The sequence below is a fragment of the Anser brachyrhynchus genome (assembly GCF_964034855.1).
Source record: "Anser brachyrhynchus genome assembly, chromosome: 3".
Classification (NCBI taxonomy): domain Eukaryota; kingdom Metazoa; phylum Chordata; class Aves; order Anseriformes; family Anatidae; genus Anser; species Anser brachyrhynchus.
Window position 1 is genome coordinate 73,362,936 of NC_137696.1, and position 13,167 is coordinate 73,376,102.

The window sequence follows — 13,167 nt, forward strand, 5'->3', positions numbered from 1 at the left end:
AATCAATTAGTTCCTTAAAAGAAAAAAAAAAAAAGAATAACTAAATACAATTCAAAACATTTGTAAATTTTTTATTATTTATTTATTTATTAAGATCAAATTCAGACATATTATTTAGTCAGAATGCATCTAAACTGGTGATTTAAAGCCATGCCAGGCAATATCCCTAATCTCGAGTGATCACATATTCCAGAAATAGTTTAGGAGTCAGGAAAATCTAGGGGCCATCCTTCACAGGCATTTCAGTTGTGGCCATCCTCTTCTGGAGTGTGGCAGAGTTGTAAAGTGTGGATGTGGGTTTTCCTATGACTCCTGGTTTGGATGCTAGAGTGTTGACATGGGTACATTTAATTTACTGCCTGAAGGTACTAGAATCTCCTAAAGATCTATGCAGATCACGGACTGCTCTGCTTCCAGAAGAAATCACAGCCTACAGCTGCCTGTCACCAGCTCCCTCTTCAGTTGTGCTTCTCTTGTGAGCACTGACAAAGCTTCTTCAGTCAAGCTGAGCTGGATTAGCAAAGAGCTACTATTTAAGCAGTCAGACTAACCTGGCTTATTTTGGCTGGAGCTAAAGAATTTCCTCTTGAGCAGCTTTGCTGGTGGGTTGGAGGGGGGCAGCATCCATCTGGAGTGGAGAGGTGAGAAGCAAGTAGGGCAATCTCCCCCTCACCGGTGTACCTGAAAGCTCACGGTCTTACTCTCATCAGAGCTCCCTTGAGTAGTGGTGAGAAGCCTGAGATGCTGCACAAGAAGGCCCGTCAGGGCTTCCCAGGACAAGGACAAGAAAAGGAAGGTGCCTGCTCCACAAAGCCCTTCCGTCCTCAGGCCACGTGCTTGGCGATATCCCTTGGCTCTCTCCAGCCTGCCTTATCCTTTTTTTTCTGCCTCTTTGCTGTTGGCTTCTTTTACCTACCATGCATGGGCACAGCAGCACACGGGGCTCTGCTGTGACCCGAATCAGAGACAACAGCATCAGGTTAATGCTAACCAATTTGTTTCTGTTGGTGCTGGGTTAGCATTAACCAGATTCCCAGACTGGTTCATTGCATGAACGCATGAATATTTGATCGGCAAATGAGTTGGATGTGGGAAGATAAAGGAGCATTGAGGTATGAGGGGATAGTAGCATTGACAGAATGCGACAGATCTTTAAAATGCTATGTGATTGTCGTGTCTGTACAAATATGTACAAATATGTACACAAAAATAACAATACACATGCACAGAAATGCCATAGCATTTATTTATACATATATATATATTTGTGTGGATTGATTTCCTGTTCCAGTTCATAGAATTATTCTGGGGGTGGCTCTGCTAGAACAACAGAAATGTGCCAGAGACTGGAAGCTGTGTTTATCTCAAGCTTGAATTCCCTCTCACTTCCTTAATATGTCTCCAACTGTAGATAGGATTCTTCACCTCTCTCCAAATCAGATATATGATTTATATATCCACTTCCATTTTCTTCCATGACATGGGTACAAACTTATTAAAATATAATAAATTAATATTTTTGGACTGACCGATTAGTATTCTAGCAGAGTTACTCGTCATCACGAACAAATTTTCTTAGTTATAGCCACTTGAAAATATTTAGAAATAGCTTAATCACAGTAGAAATGAAGATTAGGGCAGTTTTCTCCCAGGCTTTCCCCGTTTCCGTGTTTTTTGCAGCACCTGGCTCAAAGTGTTATACTTAGTTTCCTCTTCACGTTAATGATATTTATGTAAGGAGATACGCTGACTTTCATTGGTCACCTCTTTTGTTTCAGTGGCTTAATAAGAAACTATGAAATAGGTGTTGTGCAATTTCAAGACAAGTGCTCCAGGAAGCTGAAAAGTCGTACAAACAATGAACTAAACAAAGACTTAAAAATATTTAATATATTGAAAAGTAAAATCTCACGGTTGTCTCTCCGTCATCTAGACTTAAAGGAGTTTGTATGGCCAAGTCAAGAAAAGAATCAGACTGCCAGATGAAATTGTTCAAGTTATGAGGAACACTTGCCTGTGGGATCATCCACTAAACAGACTTGCTACTTTTTACTTTGTATGGATTTCTGCAGTGTACTGTACTTTCTCAAAAAATTGTCAAAACCTGTGTACAAGTAACTTGGTAAGTTCTGAAAAGTTATTCTTAATCTGTTGAAATGTATCTGATCATTAACACTGTAAGATTTTTTTTGATTACTGATCAAGTCTTTAAAAAATCTTTTAAAGAATGCATTTGAGTAAAAACAGAGTTTGAGAACTAATATTTTACATTTGAATTTGTAGAACCTGTTAAAGAACAAAATCCCTTTAACCAGCTTGCATGGGTTTTCATGCTATACTTTCGTCTCAGCAGCTCCTGAAATTACTGTAAATTCTAAAGACCCTGGACAGTGGAGGAGAGCCACCTTTGATCATTCAGTTTATTCACTTTGCTTACAGGTTTCTGTCTAGCCTGACTTTTCTTATGTAAACTTAGAAAAACTCTAAATTCATAAGAAATTGACTGGGAATCTGTGGCTTGCACAATTATCCCATACTAGTTTCAGCTTCTTTTTTAAATCATCTATGTTTTAAACTGTAGATATTTCTTTAAGAAGTAAAGTAAGTCACTAGATCCTTAATCTTATGCTTCCTTAGTGTTCCTTTGAGTAGTCGAGTGGAATTTATTATTTTTCCTTCTACCGATGCACAACAAAGATAAGCAAAAGCTCTCAAATCCAAATGACAAATCTTCCTCAGACTTTCAGGAGTTAGCTGCTTGTTTCTATTTGCTTGAAACATTGATGTTTTTAGAAGATCATGTACCTTTGCTCTGTAAAAAGGACATTTTGTGCCTTCAGGCTTATTAACTGTGAAAACCTCCTGCAAAAGACTAACATCTGCTCCATTTTATTTCATACATTTGTCTGACGGTTCCTTTAAAACTATTTCTAACTCCGGCACCAGTGAAAGAGTTAATTGCCTTCCCTGGTGGAAGCCTAGCATGCTATGATAACTTTAATGGGGATCCTTTGATTTAAGCTTAAATTAATTCAGAATAAGAAATAAGTTTTTCTTCCTATCAGCTTTGAAAGACAGGAAAATCACGTTCATGTTCAGTGAATGTATTGTGTTAGGGATTCAGATGAGAAAAATATAATCTTGGAGCCTAAGAGCTGTAAATCTTATTTTTCTCCTTCAATCTACTTGTTGTGTTCACATTTGTTCTGTGACAGCTTTATGTGGGTCTGGGGTTCTACCTATTGTCACGTTATGCCTGGTGTGCTGAAATGTCCTTCTGAGGGTTGTCTTGTTAAGGATGTTCTTACTTGCTTGCAGGACCAAACTAGAGAACTAACATTCAGCTTCTCAAAGGCTGTTAGATACATCCCCAAATCATTTGCACTTCACAGGAGATGACTGGTTTTACACACTTTGAATGATGTGAAAAAAGAGGCACCTTGGCTGGAAAGCCCTTCTGGCAGCAGAGCAAAGCCGGTCACCATATGGCTGCATACAACCCCTTCAAAAGCAGGCCAGACAAAAGGCACTTAGCTTGAAGGAAAGTCTTTCTGCTCCCCAGAGGTCAAAGCCACTTGGCTGTGTTATTTATGCCCAACATATTTATGAAGCATTTGTTATTGACTCTGTGAACCAGAATCAGGAGACAAGGGCCAAATTCATACCTGAGATAATTAAATTAACTCTAGCTGATTCTGCCAAGTCTTTGTTTTAGCAGCGCTCTGCAATTAGTCTCAAGTGAGAAGCTACTTGTGTGTCAACAATAAATTTATTCATATGAATAAATGTTAGTCAAAGAAAACTTGTTTCACAAGAAACCGATATTTCATTATATTTGAAATAAATTATTTTTTTGGGTGGGGAACATTTAGACTTTTTGTAAAAACATGTATTTCTCTTATAGGAAGGAGAACTCGGAATTGCAAACCTTTGCAATGTTAGTGACATCAATGGGGCGGTGAGTAATGGTTTGCTTTGTTAATTACTGGTAGTTTATATAACTGCTATTTGGCTAATATGGGTACAATGATCATATTGTCAAAGACTTCATGCAAATGTGTACAGTTCTCTGTCTGCCATAAGTCAGTAAATAATGTGCTTAGATTTGGCTCACGTTATTAAAGAGACAACTATCTTTTTTTGTTAAAAGAAAACTCTGCGTAAAGTGTCTGATTCTCTGCTGCTAGTTGTGTCCAGATTTGTGATCTACAAAATTCATAATCAGTAATTTTTTGGAAAGTGAGTCAAAACCAGTTTTCTCTCCAAAATGGAAATCATTAAGACTTTTATTCAGCTAGCTTTGTACAATTAAGTATGCTTATTTTGTTTTCTCAGTGATTTGATGGGAGAAAACTTAAGCTGACAAATGTTTAAAATTCAGAGTTCTTCTGTAGGACTTCAAATGTTTGTGCCTGTAGCAGGAGGCTCTTTAGCTTAACACAAACTTTCTATAGCAGCAATCCTGTGAGGACATTAGCTGATGTTCTCCTCCTTCTGATTTCATGCACAGTTCATGCTGGTAGTTATATATGTATTATCTGAAGAGCTGTGGAGAATTCAGGTATCAGTATTTTCTGCAGAGATTAGCAAGAAGCAACCTCAGCACCTGGTATCTATCAAGGCTGGGTCATTTATGATGATGGGATAGTAAAAGGCTGTGTTGTCATGACAGTACGTAGTTGACTTGACTAGGTTACAGTGTATCTTTGCTCGGTGTTATTAAGTTTTGCTGTTTTTTTCTTTTTTTTTCATGAGGCTTTGCAGTACTCGATGTCAGAGTTGTCACGCTTCTAAAGCAATTCCCTTCCAGGTTCCCTTTAAAAAGAAAAATGTACAGGAACATTAAAAGGTAGATGGGACAGAATAAACAAGACAGGTCCAACATAAAATTCAAATCACATAATATTTATTACATCTTTGAAAACTCGGTTTTAAAGCCTATGCCTTGCCTGTTGGAGAGCAGGAGGCTTTCATTTGAATGGCTTTCCACTGTGCTTGGCTGTGCTGCATAATGTATATCTGTCACTTCTACCCAGTGAACAAGTGTTTCTGAAATGTTCTCCTCACCCTTAGCACTGGAGTTTCCCTTTTCTTTACAAATGTGATTTCAAAGTCCTTTTTAAAGCCACCATCTGTCTTTGCAGTGCACACAGGGATGTCAGTTTTGGAATGCAACGGTGCAACTCAGTTGCCCTCTGAAATGTGTGAGTATTGCCTTAACCTTGACTTTATAGCAGTTGTCTCCAGTCCATCAAGTACATTATCTAACAGCATATGTGGAAAACCTAACGAGAGCAGTGTTTTTATGAAAAGATATAAGGTCTGTATTTTTTTCTCAGTACATTTGTAATATCTCCATTGGGAAACTAATCAAAGAATCATAAAATATCCCAAGTTGGAAGGGACCCTCAGGGATCAATAATAATAATTCCTAGTGTAGGAGTTACCTGTAAAATCAGAGGTTTAAATTGTATGTGTCACAATATGGGGACACTTTACAGTTTATTCAGCTCAACCACTTACCCAGATTTTCAAGCACTGAGAAAGAACTAGTGATTTCAGGATTTTACACTGCTGGGCCTATATTGGATGTAAATGTAGCTCATGTCTTCACTAGACTGTTTTCTTGCTTTTAGCAAACCAGATGGGGAAGAATTAGCATGGGTCTAGGACAACTGCCATGAATTTTTAAGCTGATCTTTTTGGACCTACCTGAAAAACTGAAGCTCATTCAGCCTTGGCATCATCTTAATGATGGCTTTTTATTTTTTTATTTTTTTTTCTCCCAAAGCGTGGGTTTTCCTTTTTTTTTCACTATTTACCAATGATAAGATTTTTGAGTATACTTTCACAGTAAGAAATTTCTAATTAATTGATATTATCTGTTAAAATACTCCGTCATTATATTTATGCTAATACTGTGTTTCACTAATTTGCTTCTTGGCAGAACAAGACATACACCAGAGCATGTGAGGTAAGTTAAATGCTATCAGATTGATACAAACAAACAAAAAAATCATAATTTCAGTTCTCACAATGTTCATACAGTGCTAAGAAATATAATGCAGATACATAAGCTTATCAATCCATGTCTAATTGTTTTGTGTTCCCTAAAGCTGAAGAATGACTTAAGTATTTGAATATACAATCTCTTCTTCCCAGCATGTTTGCTAAGGGCATGTTTACATTGAAGACTGTTCTGTAGCAAGGAGTATTGCTTTAAAGAAAGCAATCTAATCTCACCAGCATAGGACACAATAGCGACCCACCTCAGCTATTTTCTGGGCTCTCCCAGGGTCTTGTTCCATTCAATTTTTCATTGATACCATCAAGGATAAACCAAAGAGAATGCTTATTCAGGCTGGTATGGCATTGGCTGAGGAGAGGTGGAAACTAGACTAGAAGTAGTGGGAGCTAGACTAGAAGGCAATACATGCTCTTGACTGGGTAGAAGACGTGAAATAAAATGTAATTCAGTAAGGCACTATGTGTTGTCCTTTGGAAGGAAAATGCCTGATCTGTGCTGCAGATGGAGTGGCACTTACTTTGGTAAGCATGAGACAACAAAATGCTTTTTAACTTGAACATAGAGGGTAGGATGGGACAGTGATGATTGCAGGACAGTGGCTGGCACTGCTGAGGCCAGTTGCATCCAGTTGGAGGCAAGCTGGCAGTAGAGGAGCTGGAGAGGATCCCAAGTAGAACACAAACCTGCTGGGAGTCTGGAAATCTGATTGAAAGGATTGATTTTTCGGGGTGGTGGTGGTGTGCTTCTTGATCTGTGAAACTGTGAACATGACAATAGTTTGCAATTAAGCTGAATGGCTTACAGATAAAATGGTTTTAGAGCATAGGAACAGCCCAAGAAGTAACCAACTTCTGTTTTGTTTGTTTGTTTTTGCTCGTTTGGCCACACAAAATGTCAATGTTAGTTCCACAAATTATGCAAGGGCTTTTCAGGATTATGCTTACGCTGGATCAGCTGCCCGACTTGACTCCCCATGTGGTCACGCGAGCACCGGATCACTGCATGTAGGGGATCAGATCATTGCAGTCCTCAGGGGAAAGGAGGAGGCACAAGGGTGGGACTTTTCCTTTGGCATCTGCTCAGCTCTGTTGTGTGACTACGCCCTGAGACTGAAGCCAGGAGTATTACTCCTTTTGAATAGTACCGCTCACCTAGGAACAGGGGAATGCTTCTAAATTCAGTGGGGGTATTCACAGGAAGGGGCAGTTCCTACAGACGGAGAGTATATGAGGATTTCTTGTTTTCAGGCAGAGCAGATGGCAAATTTCCTTCAAAATTTCTAAGGGTTGGAGCTTCTGTAATCCTCTTACCTAAAGCAAAAATTGGATTTATGGTTCTGACAAAGATCAAAAGAAGAAGGAAAAACAATACAAAACACAAATGGTTGAAAACGTCTGTGTTAAATGAAGCAGAAAGCACGATGAATCAGCTTGTTAAACTGACAAAGTGATCCCCCGCAAACTAAACAATACTTGGTTGTAAAGACAAGCTGCAATTTACAGCTGATAAGTAATATTTACTTATACCTAGACCTTTGCCTTCTAATAGTCATTGTAATTCACTTGGAAGTATTTTACTTCTCTGAACATGAAAGCATTGAAAAAACTTTTGAAATGCTTGTACTTGGCAGCTAATGCCTAGATTTGAGGTAATATATATTTAAGGATATACTGCTAAGGAAGTTTTGAAATCTATCTCAGCAGCAACTGACTTTTCTGAAGTCGTATGGCTTATCAGTGTCTGAAGGGTGCCAGAAGTGGATATCCTGGAGTCTTAAAGAGAGTGCAATTGAGGAAAATCACTCAGTTAATATAATGAATTGCCTCTGAATGGTCTAAATGTTAATTATCACGCGAAACATGGCTGCTGTATGAAGCAAACTTCAAGTTTTATAGGCCAAATAAACTCACAGAGTAAAATGAGCCCAAATAAAATGCCCGTCTAGAAAAAACTGAAACCATCACTTCTCAATTTTTTTGAATTTCCTGGAGACTCAGTCTTAAAAGTGATTTTTAAGCTACTGCGATGCATCTGGGAAATGTTACTACCTCTTTTTATGTTCTCTGCCTATAAAACAGCGTAATGCTACCTCTAGGTTCCCTACCTAGACTGAAACCTCTTAGAAGTTTTCTGTTCTTAGGATGTGAGTGTGGAGAACTCACTGCCCTGGGGTATTGTCATGATTTCAGCTTGTAGACATGATTGTAGCAGAAGTAGTAACTACTACTGAGGAAGAGTGAATTAACCGGGCTGCTCTGAGAAGCTAATGATTTCAACCATTTTGAAAATTCTCTGGAATTACATTTGTAAGAGTATGCTTCATTCATGAGAAATATATTAAGCAGGAAAGTGTGAAACCCCAAATGTAGAATACATTGCCAGCAAGTTTTAAAAAAAATATTTTCTAAATCCATGGTTGTCACCAAATTCTTTTTCCAGCTTTAACACAGCTCCGTATTTGTGCTTTCCACAAAGGGACAGTGTGTAAGGACAAAAGCCCTCATTCAGTGCCCAGTGAAGTTGATAGAATGGCTCTCAGGAAAATCTCTGGAATGAAATTGTGGTACTGCCATTTTTAAAAATGAATGTAATTATTTCTACAAGATTTTAATGTATTCAAAATGTCCACAGGGTTTCTATGTATTTAAAATGTATGTATTTCTACAAAACTAACCAGTGATTTCTCTATCCTACACAGACAATTTCCTGCAAGTTTGGCTGTAGCCGTGCAGAGGATGCATATGGTGTTGAAGCACAAGGTAAGTCGAAACATAGTCCTGTGTCTAACTCACAGTCTGATAAATTCCATTTTAAGATTACAGCCTTGCTTTGCGATCTGGATTTCTTTGGAAAAAATAGGGATATCTTGTGTTTTTTGATTCATTGGAAAGCTATAATTCTCTTCATTTTTCTTATAACAAATAAAATGAAGTTAAATTTGCTTTACAGTAGAACATTTTTCCCCTCCCTTTCATGGACTTGGGACTTTTTGAATCCATTCTCAACTACTTAAGATGATGCTTTGTAGAGCATTCATCCTTGACCTGACTGTTACATTGAAATCATTGCCAAAATCTCCTGTGACTTAAATGGTAATAATTAGGCTAATACAGTGGTATTGAAACAGGCTCCATGCAAATCCTCTCTTCAGAGGTTTCCCATACTTTCTCTACTCATCAGACCTTCACTAGGTACCTATAACTAAAAGTGCATTTAGCCAAGTGCAGAGATGTAGTCACATTTGCTCAGTTTGAGCTTGGCCCGTTCAAGGCTTTTTATCAAACTACTTTTAAAATGTCATGTGATTCATTCACCAACAGTTTAGATATATTATTTTATGAGTTTTTGTTGGCTTCACAGCTATCAGGTGCATGAGGTAATAGATCCAGAGTTTGCCATGAAGGGAGCTTTCTTACTATTGTGTTTGTTTCCCCCTCAGAATATTTGAACAATCCTGGAGCACCATTTGCATCTACCATTGGAAGCCACAATGTCACACTAGGTTGGAAGCCAGCTAACATCTCTGAGGTGAAATATATTATCCAGTGGAAGTTCAGCCAGCTCCCTGGGGACTGGAGATACACTGAGGTAAAGAAAGACAATTCCTTTTACTTTGCAAGGGAAAAGGTTCTTCTAATTTATAATCCATTCCTGCTTCACTGGGGGGAAAAGAGAAGGTAATTTATTAATAGAGTGTAATCATGTCAAAAAACATGTGAGGAAAGAAAGTAACAGCCAGATTTTGCAACAGAAGTGGCTGTAATTTAGTGGTGAATTAAGTGGCTCCTTTATTGTTTTCTAGCAGTTTGCTAAGACTGGTAAAACATACTAGGATTCTTGATGTACTTGTAGGGCAAAGGTTACGTTTATTGTCTGCTCTTTGCTTTATTTTAGAAAGTAATTTGATAATATATTAGGCATATAAAGGAGGTTTGTGAATATCATGGATAACATAGAGAAGCTGAGAACTGAACAATTATTCCTTTTTCTCCAACATAAGAACTAGGGACCTTGGTGGAAAATTCAAAACAAGCACACACAAAGGTATTTCATTGCAGAACATTTAGTTAAGATGTTCAGCTGCTTCCTGACACGTGTGGACATTAAATTACTAAATTTAAATTAATAAATATTAAAATTATTTAAATTACAAAATAGGGTTCAAAAAGTGACTGGACAATTTAATGGAAGAAAAGATTGAGTTCTACTAAATATAAACATTGCATTTTTTTCATGTTGATCCATACTTATAAAATGTCAAGACTGTGATTATTCTAGAGAAATATAATTGCATGCTATTTTTATTTTTATTCCCCCTCTCGCCCCCCCTCCAGGTATTCTACCTTACAGATATTTTTTTTTGGTTCTTGTAAAAGATATAATACTTGGCTAGGTAGACCTTTGTTCTGACTCAGTGCAGTCATTCTTTGATCATGCTCTTTTGTGTCAACTGCATGCTTGTTATCTTGTCATCATCTCTGTTGGACTAATTTATGGAGCATGGTGAGTTGGTACAAAAAAGCATGAAGACCATTTGCTAACCAGGAAGTTCTTTTGAATTAATCATTGGTGAAATAATGTGGAGCAATGACTTCAGACTGTAAATATTTTAGGGTATCTAGGAGCCATTGGATCAACCTTTAGTATATATATCAAAAGTTTAAAATATATTGCCCATGTTGTTGTTGTCATTATTATTATTATTATTAACCTTATTCTTCAAATTTACTATTGTATCCATCCTTCCACACATCCACTCACTGCTTAGATTTAGTAAAAATTTAGATTTTCTGAAGAAAATAGGTGGTAAAAAGTTCTGAAAGGAAGAAAAATCAAATTCTGTGATACAAATAGCCCCCAGAATTTGTTCTTATTTAAACTTAGGATACTGCACTCCAGTATCTTGAAATATGTATGCTGCTGTATCAGATCTCTTTTGATCAGATAACACCCTACGTAATAACTCCAGATGGAGGAAGAAGGAAAATGGATGTGTTTATACATTGATCTAGGTAGTATCTGAAACTTCATATACAGTCAAAGACCTTCAAGCCTTCACAGAGTATGTATTTCGAGTAGTTTGGATCATAACATCTCAGCTGCAGCTCCATTCTCCGCCGAGTCCCAGTTACCGGACCCATGCTTTCGGAGGTAATATATTGCACTATTAATCACTTCTTTCAGGACCATGTCAGAAACATTTAGGTTTCCTTGTTGTTTCTTGCTTCCTTCACAGAAAAAAACAAAAAAAAAAAGCTGCTTAATCTAAAGAACGACATTTGTTATCTGATAAGTAGCTGCAGAAGACAGCTAAAATACTATAGGTTCTTTTTATTTGAACTACAAGATTTAGGACTGTTTGTGGCTTCTGGTTTTAAAAATGTAAACAGAAAAGTACATGGTCAAATTGTTAGGGCACATTGAATACTTTTGTGCATAATTACACACAATAACTTTTTGAATGAAATACAAATGCTTTCCTGGACCTTTAAGAAAAAAAAAGACGGTTGCTGTTTTTTTTTTTTTTTTTTCCCAACATGTCAGTTAATTTGCTCATATTTAAAAAATCTATATATCTACAACAGAAAGATGGAACCTCCCTGTACCTTGTTATTGTGAGACAGAAATTACATTAACAATATTCCTTAGTTAAGACATCAGTGATATGAGAAGGTAAATAAAATTATAGTATTTGAATATAATTTCCTGGTCTGTTATTGTCTTACAGACAGCATATGATGTCATGGTCATGTTATCAACATTTCATGGAACTGACATTAAAAAATATTTGCACTTTGCACTGATACTGTTTCCTTTCTCTTGGTGATATATGCAGTTTCATATTGAGAACTATATATACCCTTGAGTAAGGCATTAGAGGAGGTGTCATAGCTTTTTAGTTTGCATCCCATGGCATAGTGTACATAATTTCATAGAAAAAAATAGATATTTTTCATGATTTTTAAGTTACTTTGTTTTCCAGCTTCACTGAGCTTAGTGCTGAAACATTAGTGCTGCAGGATCTAACTTTAAAAGTCTTGCTCATGTTCCTAAATGACATACTTTTTTTTTTTTTTTTTTTTTCCCACCTTGCATCTCCTGTTTAGGAAAACAAAGAAAATTAACAAACCCTCAAGACTGAAGGTAGAAGGAAAAATCCTCCAGGGTTTCTACATTATAGATTGTGACAAATCCATCTGACCAGAGAATACAATATAGGGAAAAGTCTATGGAAGCTGAGATTTGGCTCTCAGCAGATTCCCAAGTACACTGTGGTGGGGATCACAGATATGTGAGAAATTAAATGTTCTCCAACCTTGTAAGGCTTGGTTTGCTTCCTTTTTTCTTTTTACAACAAGGTCACTGTATAGATACCAAATAAACTTCAGTGAAAATGTGATGTGGACGCGGCACTGAAAAGGCATAATTTAGAAGATTCACAGGGCAGACTGTTCTTGTTCTGTTCCCTGTTACGTGGAGCAAACTGAGATATGAGAATGAAGAGTTGAAAGGTTATACACTCAAAACGGGAAATTAGTTGTCTTCTGCAAAATACAAGGAGGCTAGCTTTTCTTCACGATCCTTTAGAAACTGTTCTGGTCCTAATGTATAACTTTTCAACAACTTATATAATATTTATTAATTATTTTATAATAATAAATATTATCGGGAACAATATTACCAGGTCTAAAAACTAAAACAGTACTTGAAAAAATGAAAAACTATTCATGTCTTAAATGCCACAACACTGTCAATTATTTCTGTTTTTTGCAGCTCCTACTACAGCTCCTATCATTAAAGATATTCAGAGTTCAAGTCCAAACACTGTTGAAGTTAGTTGGTCTCCACCACTTTTTCCCAACGGATTGATTATTGGATATAACTTGCTCCTGGCCAGTGAGAATCATAAACTGTTGAGAGCATCAAGAGGGCATAGCTTTCAGTTCTACTCTACTTTCCCAAACAGCACTTACAGGTACAAAAAGAAAAGATAACCAACAAAGCCAAGACTGCTGTACTACTTCTTGCCCAGATATAAGAGGGTATGCCTGAATACCACTTCTGCACAATTGTGCTGCTTATTTATGTTCTTGCCAAAAGCAGAGGTACCTTCCTTGAGATAATGAAGTTATTCTGGT

The 13,167-nt window shown here is 37.0% G+C and overlaps 1 protein-coding gene across 4 annotated transcripts in view; it reads left to right on the forward strand.

The window, feature by feature from the left end:
- Window positions 1-1,732: 1,732 nt before the first annotated feature.
- The window catches only part of ROS1 (ROS proto-oncogene 1, receptor tyrosine kinase), a 77,271-nt gene continuing 65,836 nt past the window's right edge, over window positions 1,733-13,167 (forward strand). For 2 of the 4 annotated variants that reach the window (XM_080588106.1, XM_080588105.1), the window contains exons 1-8: window positions 1,735-2,122; window positions 3,905-3,958; window positions 5,145-5,204; window positions 5,948-5,974; window positions 8,727-8,787; window positions 9,468-9,616; window positions 11,041-11,179; window positions 12,803-13,004. In XM_080588106.1, the coding sequence (XP_080444232.1) occupies window positions 2,000-2,122; window positions 3,905-3,958; window positions 5,145-5,204; window positions 5,948-5,974; window positions 8,727-8,787; window positions 9,468-9,616; window positions 11,041-11,179; window positions 12,803-13,004 (815 nt within the window). In that variant the 5' untranslated portion in view covers window positions 1,735-1,999. Of the gene's footprint in view, window positions 2,123-3,904; window positions 3,959-5,144; window positions 5,205-5,947; window positions 5,975-8,726; window positions 8,788-9,467; window positions 9,617-11,040; window positions 11,180-12,802; window positions 13,005-13,167 lie in introns of those variants that run through there. The other 2 variants (XR_013949615.1, XM_080588107.1) reach the window with 2 other exon arrangements.